The sequence below is a fragment of the Vidua chalybeata genome, chromosome 10 (assembly GCF_026979565.1).
Source record: "Vidua chalybeata isolate OUT-0048 chromosome 10, bVidCha1 merged haplotype, whole genome shotgun sequence".
In the NCBI taxonomy this organism is placed as follows: domain Eukaryota; kingdom Metazoa; phylum Chordata; class Aves; order Passeriformes; family Viduidae; genus Vidua; species Vidua chalybeata.
In genome coordinates this window covers 9635339-9652790 of record NC_071539.1, presented here as the reverse complement: position 1 = coordinate 9652790, position 17452 = coordinate 9635339, and the positions used below count along the sequence as shown (strand labels likewise).

The 17452-nt window shown below is 46.5% G+C and overlaps 1 protein-coding gene and 1 long non-coding RNA gene across 8 annotated transcripts in view; both read left to right on the top strand.

Moving 5' to 3' along the window:
* ARMC9 (armadillo repeat containing 9) overlaps positions 1–5788 on the top strand; it is a 57237-nt gene extending 51449 nt beyond the window's left edge. For 3 of the 7 annotated variants that reach the window (XR_008432562.1, XR_008432561.1, XR_008432559.1), the window contains 3 exons: positions 1284–1453; positions 1785–1896; positions 4742–5788. Coding sequence is in view for 3 of the 7 variants with exons in the window: in XM_053951530.1 (XP_053807505.1) it covers positions 1284–1453; positions 4742–4764 (193 nt within the window). In the remaining 4 variants the exon portion in view is untranslated. Of the gene's footprint in view, positions 1–1283; positions 1454–1784; positions 1897–2570; positions 2615–3214; positions 3358–4741 lie in introns of those variants that run through there. The other 4 variants (XM_053951530.1, XM_053951527.1, XM_053951526.1 and 1 more) reach the window with 2 other exon arrangements.
* Positions 5789–16129: 10341 nt separating this feature from the next.
* On the top strand, positions 16130–16652 carry LOC128792642 (uncharacterized). Its single transcript, XR_008432498.1, has 2 exons — positions 16130–16409; positions 16504–16652. It is a non-coding gene; the product is annotated as an uncharacterized LOC128792642 (long non-coding RNA).
* The last annotated feature ends 800 nt before the right edge of the window (positions 16653–17452 follow it).

The window sequence follows — 17452 nt, the reverse complement described above, 5'->3', positions numbered from 1 at the left end:
GTTGTTTTACCAATCTGTTTCTGCTGCCATCTGCCACCTCCTCCTTTGAAGCTGAGACAAGTATTAACACTTGTAATAGTCATAGGTAGAAGGCTGCAGAGATGGTTCTTAGCAGAGCAATTAGCACATCTCTGCCCTTAACATTTAGCATATACATATGCAAAGTACAGACAATAATGCTGTTTAAAATACAAAAGGAACACTTGCTCAAATTTCCCTGCAAGGTGAAGCAGGGCCTTGGAAGGGCTAATCAGTACTGACGTAGCAGCATTCCCGGGGGAGGAGGGGAGATTAAATATCTTGAAAATCCTCCTAATCACCCCTTCTGATGATCACAAAGGATTCTTTTGATGGAGCTAATAACACGGGAACTTTCTATTTGAATCACCGATTTTTTTATGGCACCTATTTTTTCGATGTCCTGCCTTTGGTTCTTTTATTTCCCTTTTTAAATACGAAGTTTTCATGTAGCTGTTACTTCAGTTTAGCCTTTTCTCCTTTTAAGAGAAAATCGACTCAGTAGTGCAAACATTAATTTAGATTCAAAATTATTTTAGAGACTTGCTATTTCCTGGTAGCCTCCATTTTTGTAACTGGGGAGAACCATATTTATGCTGGGGGCAAGGAAGGACAGTGTATCCTCACACAGTTACTGACTAAATTTTAAAGAATGGTATTTTTGCAGACTATGAATAGTAGCAGCTGCTTTATGTTCTCAGTGTGAGCAAGGAACCTATGTGTTTAGGGAATTTATTTTAGAGATGCCATCACAGCTTTTTGCTCTCTTGACAAAGCCTTCAGGGAATTCTACAAATCATATCCCAGACAGGAGCCAGGGAGGCTGCCTATGTCTGCCAAGATTGATCTATACCTGGAAAAAATTGTGGTGTCTGTGCCCTAAAAGGATGTGTTCCTGTGCTGTAGCATATCTGTCTATTTTTTCCACCCCAGAACGAGTCACTGGATGTGATAAACACAACAGAAAACAAGCTAAAGGTCAGTTACTGGTTTGCAGGGAATTTAACTGGCCCTGTTCACTGCTGTTGTGCAGAGTGAGGTTTGGGTAGGATGGACAGGTGGATAGAGCCAGGCTGGAGGCTGTGCAGTGAGCACAGGCCCAGGCAGTGCCTGTGGTGCCATGTTCCTTTCCATTTGCAGCCTCCCTGCGGTTTGAGCACCCGCCAGGCTGTCACAGCACGTACTGCAGGTTTCACTTGGTTGCAGATTTACTATGCATACATATTTCTCCATGCATTGCTAACCCTTTCCCTCTCCTGCTCCAGTGAGTTTGCCCAAGCCTTCACCAGCAAACCTAAGATCCCTCGCACTCCTGACGGGCAGAGCAGCAGCCCTAGAAAGGGAAAGGTCCCAGGCATTGCCCCCCAGTTCTCTCAGTCTGGACCCCAACAATCAAGGCATCCAAGCTCCGCAGGATCTACAAGGAGTCGACAGAGTAAGTGGAAAATGTCATCGTTCTGTGTGTCATTCCTTGGGTGGGAAAGGAGGGAGCATTGTAGAAACTCTTCAGGAATTAAGTGGTAGGCTGCAAATGTGCCAGGAGTATATGACATTGTACTTGTCATCTGCAGGATGTACAACCATGTAATTATATCCTGCTGAGCACTGCTCCTATTTCCAGGCTGTCATGTGAGCAGTTAAAAGACATGCTTTGTCCTGTCTCTGGGTGGAGAAAGTGACCCAAATTCTCAAAAGTTTTCGGGGAAGCTTATGAGTCTCAGATTAGACCTTCTCTAGATGTCATCAGAGTTTTTCCTTTTCTTTAGACATTTGTTCATCCCACTGTGTAACTTGAAGTCGGATCCCTGGGTGTGTCTACACTGCAGCTGGATGTAGAGCACATGTCAGGCAGCTCAGGAGATGGCTCAGGGCAGCTTGGTAAGCAGAGAGCCAAGCACAGTGTGCTGCTTATGGCAGTCTCCTTTCTGCTGGAGACTGGTACTCAAGTACCACGTGGCCATGCTGTGGCCTGCAAAAGTTTATAAAAAGTACTTCATCTGTGGGGGGTTCAGAAGAGAGGGTGGCTTTGACTTGAAGATGGAGGAAGATGATGGACACTTGCTTTGAGCCAGGCAACACAAGCTCAATACAGAGGAAAAATTTATCTTGGATGCCCACGCATCAGTAAACACATGTGGTGTGTCAGCTGTGGAGTTTTTTGGGGTGGAGGGGGAAGAAAGGTGCGTTCTTCAGTAATGAACAAACTTTTTCCCAGGCATGTGGATAGGAACAGCTGGATTCAAATAAAACTCTGTGTCCATCATCAGTGAAAATGGCAGGAGCATGATATCATAACAAGTTTAGTGATGATTATTTGATGACAATGCAACATTAGCTCTATTCTTTAGCTGTAACTGTAACCTTGAAGCATTTAACAAAAGCACAGTAAGTCAATACCTTCCCAAGAAACTCGAAATGTGTATATATCATTAGCTACTCATTACAGATACAGGAAATTAAATGAAGATAATTTAAATAACCCAGTAAACCAGTAACAGAGCTGGAAAGAGCATTCTGAGCCTCCTGTGTTGCTCATTCATTGTTCCACACAGTTGCATGTGCAGAGAAGTGGTATGGCTTCATTCAGGGAGTACAGGTGAGGCACTGGAAGGGAATGTTCTTGGTGGCGAAAGGAGGTTTTGACCCAGAGGCTCCTTGCTTCAACACTCCTGTGCTGAGGTAATGCAGCTCTTTCAGCTTTACCTTTGCTGCATGTGCCCCAAGTTTTACCTCTGACATCAGTGCTCTCTGTTTCCTGTAACAGCAGTACTGTTCTGCCCTGACTGGAATTGGTGTTAACACCCAAGAGTCTGTCCCTGGTTCCTGTTTCGGTTTGTTTCCAAAAGCATTGGCCCATTGAAAAGAAGCCCTAGTGAAGGAAGGAAAAGTACAGAGTGTGTGTGTATGTGTGCACAAAATCTTCTGCATGTTGTAGTTTCTCCAGGGCAGCTTTACACTCCTGGGGAGAGTGTCCTAGGAAAGATGTGACAGACCAGTGTTGCTTTCAGGAGGCTCTGGAGCAAGATCCTTTTCCAGTGGCACAGTGTTAAATGTATTTTATTTTTAAATTGCTCTAAAGTAGATCACTTGGGGTTCTCTGTGGATTCAGTATATGTGATCTGTTAGTCCAGATACTTTAGCTCTTCTAACTTTTATTGTTTTATTTGTTTTACACTATACCTCTTCTCTTTGCTAGGAACGTACGCTGAACGTATAACAGGCATCCCAACTTGCTGTGTGTCCATTTACCATTTCTCCCAGTTTTTTGCTTGAGATTCCAGGTTATCATTTTCTATCTGTCCACATGTGCCATGAGACAGTGTCAGCAATTAAATGTTAACTTCTTCCTGCTAAAAATAGCAAATAAATTATTTTGTAAACAACTAATCTTCCACTCATGCTGTGTACGTGTATCCAGCCTCGTTGTCTGCTGTCACAGAGCACCAATTAGTTCTTGTCCATCCTGCAGGGACTTTCACACAGGTGTTTATAGGTGGGAAGAGTTACATGAAGGTTGTAAGGAACAGATTTTTAAAGGGCTAAAAAGGGTTTTTATGCTGAAACTTGAGGTTCTCAAAGGTAATTCTCAGCTGTTACTTAAAGATGCAGGGAAGAGTTCTTAAGCAAGTGAGCCCCTAATGTTTCCCTAGTAAAGCTCTGTGCTTACTGCTCCTTTAATTTCCTAGTTGACTCATCTGCAGGTCAAAAATGGTATCAGATGCACAGATACCAGCAATCAGTAGATTCCAGCAGTTGCTGCCTCCCATTTGCCTGCTGCATAGGTATGTAGGATTTTACATATCAAGAGACTGTTCCAGTGGAAGACTAATTTGTGGATTTCTTAATATTTCTGGACAAATGCAAGTTTTTATAGCTGATGGACACGATGAGAAAAAGATGACTTTCTGATTTTACTTGCTGTATTCACTTATTTTAGAGGCACAATTTTAGCTTGATTTTAGTATTTATTACAGGTGTATTTTCTGGAAACAAGTTGATTTTATGTAAACCTGCCTGAACTAGCTGGACTACTCCTCTTGGAGCATAGAGTGTGTGGAATGCTTGAGGAATGCAGAGGAAGCCCAGGTACTTAGTGCAGCTACAGGCCTGGGGCCAGAGTCCTGCCCAAGATGCAGCCCCTGCTGTTAACTGAACTCCAGAGCAAAAGCAAACTCCTCCAAATAAAATCAGCCATGCTGGGATCCTCTGTGATTTCCACTTCCAAGCTGGCACAAGGATGACACTGGTAGCATGGATGAAACACAGAATTCCACAGGGAGCATAGGCACCTCCAAATTTAGACCTTTTCAACTGTGTTCCATGTGGACATGGTTGTGTGGTTTACTCCACTCTGATCCTTATTCTGTCTGTTCCAGGCAACTCTGCATGGGTGTACTGAAGCTGTTTGCAGTGTACCAAGTTCTAAGGCACATTGCAGCTAGGGCAGTACAGAAATCTCTACCAGAAGAATGGGGAATGTTTTTTGTCGGGAGTGCAACTGGGCCCTGGTGATGCCCTTTCAGTTCTTTCAATATCCCCTGAGAAGGGATTGCCATAAATGCATTCTGCAGGTTTGAGTTGCAGCATCACGAGTTAAAGTGCCTTTCTGCATGTTTTTTGAGATGTTTGTGTGTCCCTGTACAAGTGTTGCCCTCGGGCAGCTCCTGTCTTGTAATAAATCCTGCTTTGAGCTGACAGACCCTTTCTCGATGTTTTTCTGCAGGCAGCCAGTCCTACAGGAAGTGAGAACAGTTCCTTTCCTCGAGAATCACCTGTCACATTGTTGAAGGACAGAGCCAGCTTCCTGTAATGAGCTTTACTGGCAACTTGCAGAGGAGAGTGAGGTTGTTGACACTGCAGGCCTTGCACAGGGATTCGGGATTATCTGATGGGATGTGTCTGTGGGCTCTAAAACTGGCTAAGACAAGGGCCTTGTTATTAGAACTCGAGGTCTCAGCAGCAGCCCAGGACTGACATGGGAGATGGATATTTTCTGATAGTTTACTCTAAAGTGACATTGCCACCTTGAGAAGAAACTCTTGCTCTCTGCCTTCTGTGTCAGTGTAAATGGCATTGGAAACAGAATGGCTCAGCCCAGAAGTTTTACCAAGAAACTATATTTTTTACTTATTGCTTGCTGAAGCAGCCTGCCAATTGCTTTTTTAAACATTTTGCCTGTGTGACTGGTTTGGGAGGTATCTGTGTTCAAAGCATCTGCCTGAAGAGGGACAGTGTCTGCCACATGTGCAGAGCCTTCCAGCCCAGAGCAGTCCTGTGTGGGGTGAGATCTACATGGCCTCCAGACCCTGAAGAGGAGGTATTTTATCAACTTCTGGTTGACCTGTAGCAGATGAAAAATACTGTTACAGTGCCCAAGGCACCATCCATGCTCGCCTCTGAGGTCTTTATCTGCAGCAATTACTCCTAATCCTTCTTTCTGCATTTTTTTTGTTAATTCTACTGTTTAACATTTGTGGAATGAAAAATCTCTTTTTTTTTCCCCTGGAATGAAGAGTTTTGCTTCTTCATTCATAGAAGAAACCATGAGAATGTGAACAGATCAGAAGCAACTTTCTCTTTACATATAACTGTGCTCCATCTTCTTTGGTGTTTGTTGTTTCTTTTATGCTCTTCACTTCAGAGCAATGAGTGTTTATGTCTTTATGGAATTTGTGCTGGTCTTTAGTGCATGTGAAGTGCTGGCTAGGCAAGAGATATCAGGAATCCTTCCACAGAATAAAAAGCAGCAGTTCTGCCAGTGAATTACAAAGCTAGTGCTGTTTTTTGTTCTTTCTCTCAACAGTAACAGTGACCTGGAAACACTGAAGTCTTCACTGAGGGCTGGCTTTTCAGTAACACCCCTTCATGTGACAGCTGCTAGGACACATAAATGCAGTTTACATTGGAACTTGGCTGCTGCTGAGGCAGAGATGTACAAAAAGCAAACAGTGTATTTGCCACAGTGAGACTTCAGAAACAAATGCTTGAATGAGTATGAAAACAGAGAAGCTAAGGCTTTGGTTTTGGAGAGCAAACAAGTGGAACACAGCCTGAAAGGTAAAGCATCTTCTATAGTGACACTGCCTTCCCCTAAAGTAAAGAGTTGTAAAGCCATTTCCATAGAGCCAGAAGAAAGCTTTGTGCTTCTGACAAGACATTGAATTGGGCCTCGTGCTCTGTGCTGGCAACTCAAGAACCAAGGCCACTGATGTCTTTGCTTCATACCCACTGAGATCAGTGATGCTGTGTCAAATGTTTGCAGAAAGGGCTCCCACACACAAGTTCAGGAAACCCCTTTGGATAGACTTTAAGTCAGAACGGGGTGTTTTGTAAGAGAAGACCTCCTGTAGCTTAAAATCCAGTCAATTCATGTGGAAGCTACAATTTACTACTCAGTAACACCGACCTAACACCAAGCTGCCAGAGTATGGGTGTTGCTTTAGCTCCCAAACTACACGGGACATGAAGTGACTACAGACACTTGCTAGCCTCTGTCACACAGATCCCCATGCCAGACAAAGGAGTCAGAGAAAATCTCTGACTTGTGCTTAGAATCATCTGCCTCCTCTCAGAGCTGATAAACACAACTAATGGGAAAATGTCCTCTGGTTCACAAAAAGGCAGTAATGGAAAACAGCCATAAAAGTTCACCTCGTGGCTTTCCAGGGTAGGCAGAATTTCCTCTGAAATTCTGGTTTTTTTCCAGCACTGTAGCATCAACAACCAAGTTGTGAACGAAGTGCTAAGCAGTTCATTTGCATACATGAATAACATAGAATGCTCCAGTAGCTGAGTTTTCTTTATCTTACAGCAGTGCTGTGTTTCATGTTGGATCTATGCTATGTTCATGCTAGATCTGATTGTGTAAAATGGAGAGCAGCTTTTGAAAAGTGTTGAGAGTAGACTAATTTATTTTTTGCGGGGAGTGGGGTGGGGAACAACAACCCCAAAACCTCACTGATTTTATGAGTTGAGGTAAAACTTCACTGCCCCTTGCCAGACCCCCCAAGGTGGTTGGTAGGTGTGGCAGCTGCTCCAGCAGATCAAGATTCATGAAAACCAAAATGCATCTTGCTGATTTGGACTGAAAGGAACAAACTGAAGAGTGTGTGGTTGTGTGTTTCTTGCTCAGGCCTGTTGCAATGCAGAACTCTATATTTTCCCATGTTCTCTTAGCTGTGTGAGTATGGAGTTTGAAGTCCAAGACTATTTTTATATTAATGCATGAGAATCTTAATTTTCCAAATAATGAGAGAAACTATGGATGTGCTTAGAAATAAGTTATCAGCTGAACAGTAATTTGAGAGGCTGAGGAAGTAACATGTCCTCCTTTCCTCTGTCTCCACAAAAAAAGCCCCTGTGATCGCAGTCAGAAGATTTGAAGCTAATGAAAAAGGTCAATTCTGCCTTTGTTCATAGAACTCTACTCTTTGGAGTGGAAAGGTCCCTGAATGGAGGTCAGTAGCACACACATAGCAAATTCAGCACCTCACTCTGAAAAGTTCATGGGTGTCTTTTGCTTGTGCCAGGAAGAGGCAGCTGTTAGATTCAACACCCTCCTGGGGAACTCTTAACAGGAGCAGTGGAAATTGCTGCCGGTGGGAGAGGTGTGATTGCACTTAGAGTGGCTGTAATTTCTTTCACAAAGAGCAAATAAAATTATTGCAAACGACACACGGATCTGCAAGGAAAGTTTTTCCGGGACCAAAGTCTAAGTGGTGCTACTGTGCCTTTTGGATGCAACTACTGTATATTCAATGTCATTTTGTTTATGCAGAGTGTTATTTGAGACTGTAAGTCTACTGAAGTTTGTATAGAGGGCTCATTCTGTACAACTGCTTTAATATTATCTTTCCATGACTAGATAAAAATGCTCCTAAAGGGTTTTTTTTCCCTTCTTTCTCTTTTTGATATGTTTGGTTTGGGGGTCATGCAACTTTTTTGTATGCATTTCTTTACATTTCGCTCCAGTTTATTATTGACAAATTCTGTCCCTAACAGTTTTTATCTCCAAGTGAAAAACACAGCTCCCTTCAGTTCAGCCTGGCCTGCCTCTGCAGAGGTGATGGTGTTTACTCAGAATTGTTGCAAAGCAGGCATGAACCACTCATTGTTTGTGGTCTCACATGAGGAGAGCCCAGGCATGTGGGATGCCACCAGTGACACTGGGTTGCTATCAGAGATATTATTTGTTGTGCAATTTAAGTGTGTTAGAAAAGACAACCAAGGAAGTTCTCTGGAGGGAAAATATTGCTGTGGTGGGGAGGGACAGTGGTTGCTTGGTTTGGCTTTGAGTTGTCCCTTTAAACAAAGTTTCACTAATCTTTATAAATCATGGCACTGCAGAAATAAGGAGCTCTGCATGGTGTTCATGCACATCTTGGCGTGGTGGTAGCCAAAAAGCAAACGCACTGCCTTCCTTGCAGGTGTTGAAGTGTATCCAAGACTTACTGTGTAGCTAGGGGCTTGAATTTATCTTTGAGATAGAACTTCCTGGCAGTTTGGACCATCCTCATGCTTGCAGTCGGACTGAATATTGGAGCAAGCACTTTCCTGGGAGAGGAAATGTGGGAGAGTGGGGGGGTGCTCCTTGCTTGAATCTAAGGAAGGAGTGTGTGAGCCCTGCCAGGCACCCCAGACACCTCCTGTGCTGTGTGGGCCCCTGAGCTCGAGGAGGTGTGTGGGCATGGCAAGCAGAGAGGATATATATAATTATAGCCTTGCAAACCTCCACTGATCCTGTGGGAACCATGTGCCAAAATACCTCTGTGACTGAGCCACGTGGACTTCTCTGGGCTAGGCTGCACTTTCCCAACCTATTCATAGAAATTGTGAAAGGAGGGAGACTCTTGAGAGTTTATTGACAGGTGAGAAATAGCAAAATGTTTCAAGACAAACGAAACAGACTAAGACCAGACTGTTCTGGCCAAGCTATGGCAATCTGCTGCTAATGGATTTGAAAAAGAAACCGACTTCTGGGTGCAGAGCACAGAACATCATCCTACTGTGTTATCAGACCAGTAATTCTGTAGCCTGACATCTTGTCAGGAGTTGGGATCCCATATTTCAAAGCAGGTTTCCTCCCAGCTCCAGGCTGCTTTCTGCCCTGCAATGACATTGTATTCAATAACAGCATCATGATCCAAATTTCCACTTTTTGAGGACCTGAAGCTGTCCAAACAACAGGCTCAGTGGCGCACCCTAGGACCTCTAATAACTTTCTGGAACATGTCCTCCTTTTCGTACAAGTTCTGTCAGCAGGCCTTGGCATATGGTCCAATTTTCCAAGAAACTAGGGCAGTAATTGATGGCAGTGAAAGTGAGAATGCTTCACATAAGCAGTAAGAAATCTTATTTCATTAAAGTTGTCACCTGAATAACCTTAATGTTTTGTTCTTATCTTCTTCAAGTATGGGAAATGCTATTCTGATATAATTTTAAGGCAACAGATTTGGGAGTGTCAGTTATTTTGTTTACTCTGCATGCTAGTGACCTAGGACTGCTTTTAATTTCAAAAATAGTTTTCAATATGCCTTGCTGGCTTTCATCTTAAAATAATTTGAAAGTGTTACTTCATTTTAATTTTTTCTTTTAATAATGCTAAGAGCTAATTCTTCTGAGCAACCAAATAAACAGGACAAATAAAAAGTAGCAGACACCTGAAACAATAAGGTTTATTCTGTAGATGTTTAAGGTGCTTTTTATATTGGGCTGTAACTCACAGCTACAAATGCTGCAGCCATTTGACAATCAGACCACCTGCAGAGGGTTTTTAGGAGTTCAAGGACACCTCCTTCTACTCATCTCAAGGAAAAAATCTGGCCTTTGTAGATCCAGATTTGGTTCTCCTCCTCTGAAGAGTGAAAAAGTTGAGCTGGAGTGAGGATGGGATGAAAGTGCTGGAAATAGCAGCTGTGTGCCAAGTGATAGAGTTCCTCCTTTGGGCTGCCGTGTGCCGGTCTGTGTCCGAGAGCCCTTGCCTGGATCCGGCTGACTGTTGGCAGAGGTTGAATCCTTCCTGAGAACAAATCACTTTATTGTTTGTGCCTGCTCATGCACTGCCTTTTGGGAGTGTGGTTCATGTTGTTGCAAGAAGCAGAACCATTAGCACCAAATGAATTCTTTGTCAAGCAGCACAGTCTCCCTGAAATTTTTACTGTTTTCTCCAGCAGCCTTCCCCCAGGATCAAATTTGCAGTATTGTAGGGGACTGGCTCCTGGTAAGCAGATGACTTTTTTTTGTTAATTCTGCAGATTGTGGCCTACCATGATTTTCCATTAAACTGGCTCCTTTCTATTTCTTCCTCATCCAAGTGAACAGCTGGGCAATGAAATGTGGCAGTCTGGGACTTGAGGAAAACAGTTCTGTTTCGATTAAGCCCCTTCCACCCTCAAGGCCTGTGGAAACTGGGCTATTTGAAACAGCCAGAATTTCCATCCTGACTAACTGTACCAAAAGCTCCATGCCAGCACTGCAGAAAGGTGGGTGTGAGCCACTGTGAACTTCTACAAATCTCAGACCATGCTGGGGCTCCTAAGGTTCTCTGAAACCACATTTACAGCAACTAAAGCAGTGTCAGCAATTGTGTCACTGCTCGAGTCACCCCGAAATGGCAGCAGTGAGAACCAATTTCATCTCGAGTGATTTGGCTCCTGGGTCATGCCCATGAACAGGGCACAGACCAAGGATTCTTAACCAAAACCAATCCAGGTGATCTGACACCTTTCTGGTGACAGTAACACATTTGTATCTGGAAAGCCCAGTCTGAAAAAGATACATCCTTGCTCTACATCTAATTGTTTCATTATTTGTTCCTAGTGAGATGGAAATATCTCCTGTGTTTCAACCCAGTCCAGCATCCCCCAAGCAGCTCTGAGGAGGCAGCTACTTTTCTACAAGCACTTGCTCCTTGCTGGCAGCAGGGGATTGTTTAAACTCTTGCACAAAGCTGGTAAGTTTTGTTCAGGTGCCTAAAATAAGTTTCAGAGGGAACCTCAGTACATTCAGTACATTCATAAACCTCAGTACATTCATAAAAATCTGTCCCTTTATCCTGCAGCAGTGGCCTCTCTGAAGAGCGTCCTTGTACTTTCCTGCCTCCTGCTTCCTTCCCTCTCTCTAACTTTTTGTTTTGTTTGGAGTGGGGGGTTACCTTATTTTTTCCTGCAATGGGAATTATTCCATGGAGCTGGATCATGTTCATGCATTACAGAGGCAAAGGAGGCTTTGAAAGATGCTTGTCCCAAGCTGGAATTCTGTGAAAAATGGCTGGGTGTTTGGTGCTTGCTGATTGTAACCCCTTTTGTCTGTACCACAGCCTCTTCCTGCAAACAGACCTGATCCCAAAAAGATCCCAGATTAGGGTCTCTGGTATTAGCAGGAATTCCCTTCCTTTTGTACCCGGGCTGATTACAATCTCTCATTACCTTTACCTTCTAACGTCAGTACTTTATGCAAAGCTATTTCCTAGTAAGAAAAGTTCAGGGCAACTCAGCCCTGAAGTGTTACCTGTCCAGAGGTGAGACCTCTGGTCTTCCTTAGACACCCCTCAAACCATTTCTGGCAGTAGGAACGGGACAGTGTGATGACAGATGAGCTGGCATATTTTGCTTCTTTCTCCCAACACAGACAGTTGTCCTGGGCAGAGAAGTAAACTCTCACGCTGCCTTATCTTCTGCAGAGCTGACTGGTCCTGCAGCTTGGCACAGGTTCTGGTGTGACCCACGTGCTGCCTTGAATTAATTTTCTCTGGGCTATGAGTGTGGTTTGTACTGGGAATACCCTGTCCTTGCTAGAAAATCAGCTCCTGGGGAAATACGTTCTTGCTTAGGCATGTGGGAGATGATGCATGTGGGGTGCTATCAGCCCAACCTTTGGGGTGTGTGGTGAGTTAACCCTGGGGGGCAGCTCAGCTCCACACAGCCCTCATCTGCTCCCCCCCTCCCAGAACGATGGGGGACACAAGCAGAAGGGCAAAAGTAAGAAAATCTGTGGATTGAGATAAAGATAATTCAATAGGTACAGCAAAAGCTGTGTGCACCAGCAAAGCAAAATAAGGAATTCATTTCTGCTTTCCACGGGCAGGCAGGTGTTCGGCCATTCCTGGGAGAGCCAGAACAGTTACTCCATCATGCATAACTCTTATTTGGGAAGACAGACATTGTAACTCCTTTCTCGCAATTTTTATTGCTGAGCACTTTGGCACACGGTCTGGGCTATCCCTTTGATCAGCTGGGGTCTGTGCTCTGTCTCCTCCCATTGTCTTGTGCACCCCCAGCCTGCTCACTGGTGGGACAGTGTGGGAAACAGAGCTGGCCTTGTGCTGTGTAAGCAACAGCTAAAACACCCCTGCCTTATCAGCTCTGTTTTGGTCCCAGATCCAAAACACAGCACGACAGCAGCTACTAGAGAGAAAATGAGCTCTGTCCTGGCCCCAGCCAGGGCAGGTGGGTCTTCTTGTTGTGTTTTGCATGGCACTGGCCACAGCATGCGAGGAGTGGAAGCACAGTACAACTCAGGAGAGGAAAAAGCTCGTCTGAGCCCAGCTGGGTACCAGAAGAACTGTGTGGGTGGCAGCAGGGGCTGGTGTGGAGCTGGCACCCAGTTTCTGGACACCAGTTAGACCAGTTAGAGAGTAGAAACTGTGGGTTTTCCTGAACACTTTTGGGGAGATCTGAGAGGATGTGGCACACAGCCCTGAAAGGAGACTCTTGGTCATCTGCTCTGCCTCCAGGGAGTTGCTGGCAGGGGCCTTTAAACCCCCAGTTGAACAGCATGGAAGAAATCAATACTGCACTGGGAGCTGGTGCTAGCTTTTCACCACTTCAGGAAAGGTTCATGCTACTGCAGCAGCTCTTCCAAGTCAGGCTGTCACTGCCTGTTGCAGGCTCCTTTTCAGTCCTGTGGATGAGGATATCACTTTTTTAATCACGAAGAGCTTTTCTTCTGTGTCTCATCATGAACTGATGCAATAGATCTGTAACTGCCCCAAATGGCTGCTGTTTGCCTGGCAGCAGCACCAAATGTGCCTTTGTAGCACCAAATCAACAAGGCAGCTGCATTTCAGCCTGGATTATTATTTAGAGCCATTTGTATTCAGGATTCTCTTAGAGCAGCTCAAACCTGGAGTTTGACCTGCGTTCAGGTGTGTATATACCAAGTAGTTTGTATTAGGCTTAACCATGGAGAAGGTCATACAATAGGCTTAGTGCAGGAAAGGCTGAATCAATATGAAATTGAGGTAGTTCCTGTAAAGATTCCGGAATGGAAACTTTACCACCACCACCATCACCACCACCACCACACCTACTTTCAGAACTTGCACATCACAAAGAAGTTGAGGAATACCTTTGTGGTGGGTGGTTGTCTCAAATGCAAATGTAATAGTTTTAAAGTGTCTCTTTGTTTTAACTCCTTCAAGCAAGACGGGGCTTTGCAGCTGCCTCAGGGGAGATTCGGAGATTGCAAGAGAAAAGCAGGGAGATATGGGGATTCCCTCTGAGCCTCGATGGAGTGTGGGCAGCAGGGCTGGGAGGCTGCTGGGGACCAGCACCCCAAAAAGGTAGAGGGTGAGCTTTAGGAAGGGTCCTATTTTAATCCTTATTGTTTAATTGGAGGGTCCCATTTCTTGTTGGTAGGGGTGATTCTTATGATCCCTTAGTGCTGTCTCCTGCGTTCTTGCAGCAAAGTGAAATTATTTAGGCAGGGTGAGGGTGCAAGAACTGCTCTGTGCATAGGAAGGGTGCAGCTGGGGGAACAGCAGCAGTGTTGTCCTTACACTGCTGAGATTGCCTGGAGACTTAAAATGTCAACATGATCAGTACTAGCTTCTTCTTATTTTCTTTTCCAGGCACAGTTTGAAGCTCATGTGCATGACCCTGAGGGTGAGAAATAGATGGTGTTTGTCTGGACGACCACATGTCTCCCCCACTGGTGTGGTTCAGGAGGGAAGCTCCTACATATTATTAACATCACAAAGTGAAGTTGAAACAGTTTTGATTCTGCTTCTACATAAACTTAGCCCATGCTCTGCCCACATCAGCTAAAAGCTGTTACGTGGGATCTGACTTTTCCTCCACATCCACTGAACGTGCAACCCACACCAAAGGCAAAGATTGGGGTTGTGCACGCCCAGCCCAGGTTTTCTTTTGCTCTGCCACCCCTAGTTAATGGGGTGCAAAGTACCAGTGCTACACATTTCCTCATGCACTGTTCCTTTTGCTCTAAGCCTGAATATTACTTTTTCCTGTTGCATTGTTTTTTGGAGGCAGCATCTGGCCAGGTTTCTGTTGCATTACTGAGTTTGCTGGTATTGGGTTTTACTCAAACAATGTGTTCTGCCACAAAGGAGCAGGTTGGAGCAGGTTAGAGCTGTCCAGCCTGGCCGTGCAGGAACCAGTGACGAATAAAGCTCCATAAATACGTTATTCTGCCTCTCCCCTTCCTCCACACAAATATCAATTGCTTTTCCAGATTATTGAGAAAAGAATCTCTGTGTTTCCTGGGTGTGAAATGCGTTGGTTCTCCCTTTGCAAGCAGTGGAGATAATGTTGCTGGCAGAGCTATGGCTTGGCCCGAGGCTCTGCCGCTGGATGGGTGATCCCAAGGCCAGCAGGAGCAGTGGAGATATTTGTGTCAGCCCTGTGAGCAGATTGCTCACTGGGACCCATCCGGGATTCATGACCAGCCCAAAACAGAGCTGCCTGCAGGGGCAGGGGTCCCCTCCTTCCCTGCTGACCCCAGCACACAGTGCCCTGCAGGGCTTGGGTGTAGGAAATGCTCACTGGCCCTTCCTCCACTTCAGCAACACAAGGCCTGGGAAATGAGGTCCCTCTGGGCTCCAAGAATCGCAGGGCTTTGTACATATTTTTAAACCTCATCCATGAATTGTCCCCCGTGGCTGCCACCACCCTCCTTCAGTATCATAATATCTGGCACAGCTACCACTGCCCGGAAAGCTGGGTCTTGTCCTCCCCACACACTCCTTGGGCTGTGCTAAGGGTTTCATAGGATCCATCTCCCTCCTCCTTAACAAAACCAGGTAATGTTGGAAGGATAACTGAGGAGAGCAGGAGTGGAAAGGGTTTCTGCAGCCTGATGCAGCAGCACTTGCTCTCTGCCCTAAGGCAGTTTGAGTCTGTGGGCTGTGCTCACCACAGCATTGTGCAGTATCTGGTGACAAGACACGTCCTTTCCCTGGGGCAGCTGCTGCTGGTGTCCACACACACGCGGCTTCACCCCACACAGCCAGGAGTGCAGTTTCCAGGTGACCTTTCACAGGTTAAGCACAGCTTACAAAACCTCATGCCTCTTTCCAGGCTTATAAAACTGACTCATTTGTTGTGGTGGTTTCATTTGCAGTTTCATTTCAGGAGCTGAAGAGGGACTTCACTGCTACCGAAACCTGGCGAGTGCCCAGAGGGGAGGGTGGCTGTGATGCACATCTCAGCCCTTCAGCTACCACATTCCTCCCACCAAGATTTTGAGATTTCCCTTCTCTGGCCCTACTTGTGGAAGAGGACAAACAAACCCTCCAAGGAGAAATGCCTGGGCAAGAGCAGAGGTTTGTCAGGCAGTCAGTTGCAAACTCCTGGTGGAGATTCCCCTTGAGCCTGTTCAGCTGCCTCTTGCAGTGTAGCACAGTCAGGGTTGTAGGTTTTTCCCATTAACCCTGTTCCCAAGCCCAGAGCTGAGCTTGGTGCAGGTTCAAATGCTCTACAGGTGTAAATCAGCACAGCTTCAGCTACACTGGTGACCCTGCCACGCTGCCCACGGAGTGAGGGTGAGGCCCCTTTGTCCCCTTTGTCCAGCCTGCGCTGAGAGCTGTGGTAATGGTGATCTCCCTGGACAGACAGAGGAATCTGTTTTGTCAGGTATTTTGGGCATTCTGGAAAACTGAGCAGAAAATGACAGGTGAAAAACACAGCAAGAGGCAGGAAGGAAAGAGGCAGAAGATTCTCCTGCAGTCTCATGCCCGAAGGTTGGTGCACATCCCCACTGTGTCACCCGGGGTCACAAGAGTTCACCTTGTGCTTTTGTGTCCCCTGAGGCATGCGCACCTTGCTGGAGAGGCCCTGACAGCTGAAAAGCCCTCATATTAGGCTGTGACAGGTTGGTAAGGCTCCTTTTGGGGTACACCTGAGCACCACCCTCCCCTACAACTCCATGCATGGACTTTTCCCAGGCTCCAGCACTTCACCCCTGGCCATTAGACACAAGACTCTGGGGATGGCCAGCACGTCCCCTTGCACAAGCAGGGCCCAGTGCAGTGCAGGGGTTGGTGCTGCCCTGCAGTATGGCTCCAGCCCGCTCTCTGCACAGCCCCAGCCCTGAGAAAGTGCAAGTGGCTTTTCCAGCAGCTCCTCTGATGGAGGATTCTGCAAAGTTTTCAGGTGAGGGGGTGGTTTGGATGGTGGTGCCCATGCCCCTGCTGGTTTGGGAGCTGGGCAACAGAGAAGCCCCTTCTCCGGCCCCATCCCCGCACAGACAGAGCCCCGCTGTTGGTCAGAGGAAGTTTGGTGAAGGCAGAAAGGAGGAAAAGATTCCTGACAGGTTTCATCTGTCCAAGCCAAGAATGGTCACATTAGAAGCTTGTAAACCTTTTTCTTCTCAAATACATCTATTTATTTTTTTAACTGCTGGCCGTTGCTCAAAGCGACCCGGTCTGTGTGTCCATCCCATTCAGTCGAGCTCTTGCCTGTGCCTCACCCGGCCCCGATTACTCCGGGAAGCTCTTTGGCTCCCCGGCCATGAAAGCCGCTCTCTCAGGGAGGGCGTGGATGTCTCCCTTTGGCCAGGAGCCTGTGCCGGCAGCGGGCGCTGGGGGGGGGGGCTCCGCCCGGCGCTGGAAGACTGGGACAGTGTTCGGGGCCGAGGGCTGCTGAAAGGGCTCAGTGTGCGCCGAGCGTGAGTCAGCCGGGCCGGAGGGCAGCTGGGAGCCGGCGGGGAGAGCAGCGGAGAGCTGCCGCAGGAGGGGCCGGCTTCCCAGGGAAAGGTGGCGACATGGATCTCATTAGCCTGGAGTGGAGGCAGAAGGGCCCGAGCATGGAGGGAGGCTGAAGGAGGTTTCCAGGGCTGGAGAGATTTGAGGGAGCCTTGCATCACACCTGGGTGTCTGCGAGGGGTCAGGGATGGGAACGGGAAAGGGGCAGTGGAGGCTGGGTCTGTCTGCACCCATCACTGGACTTTCACGTGACTTTGTCAAACAAAGCCTGGGGAAAGGCTGGGAAAGCCCTGGAAATATCCATGGGCTCCTTGAGATAGGGAGCTGTCTTGTGTCACATTTTGGTGTCCTGAGCACTGGCTTGTAGGGCTGGGGCTCCATCCTGGCTCGTGTAAAACATCCCTGGAGCTGCTGGTTTTCTTTGGCTCAGTTTGGCTGTGCACTTCCCGTTCTGGCTGACACACACCCAGGCGGCTGCCAGGCTGTGCCAGC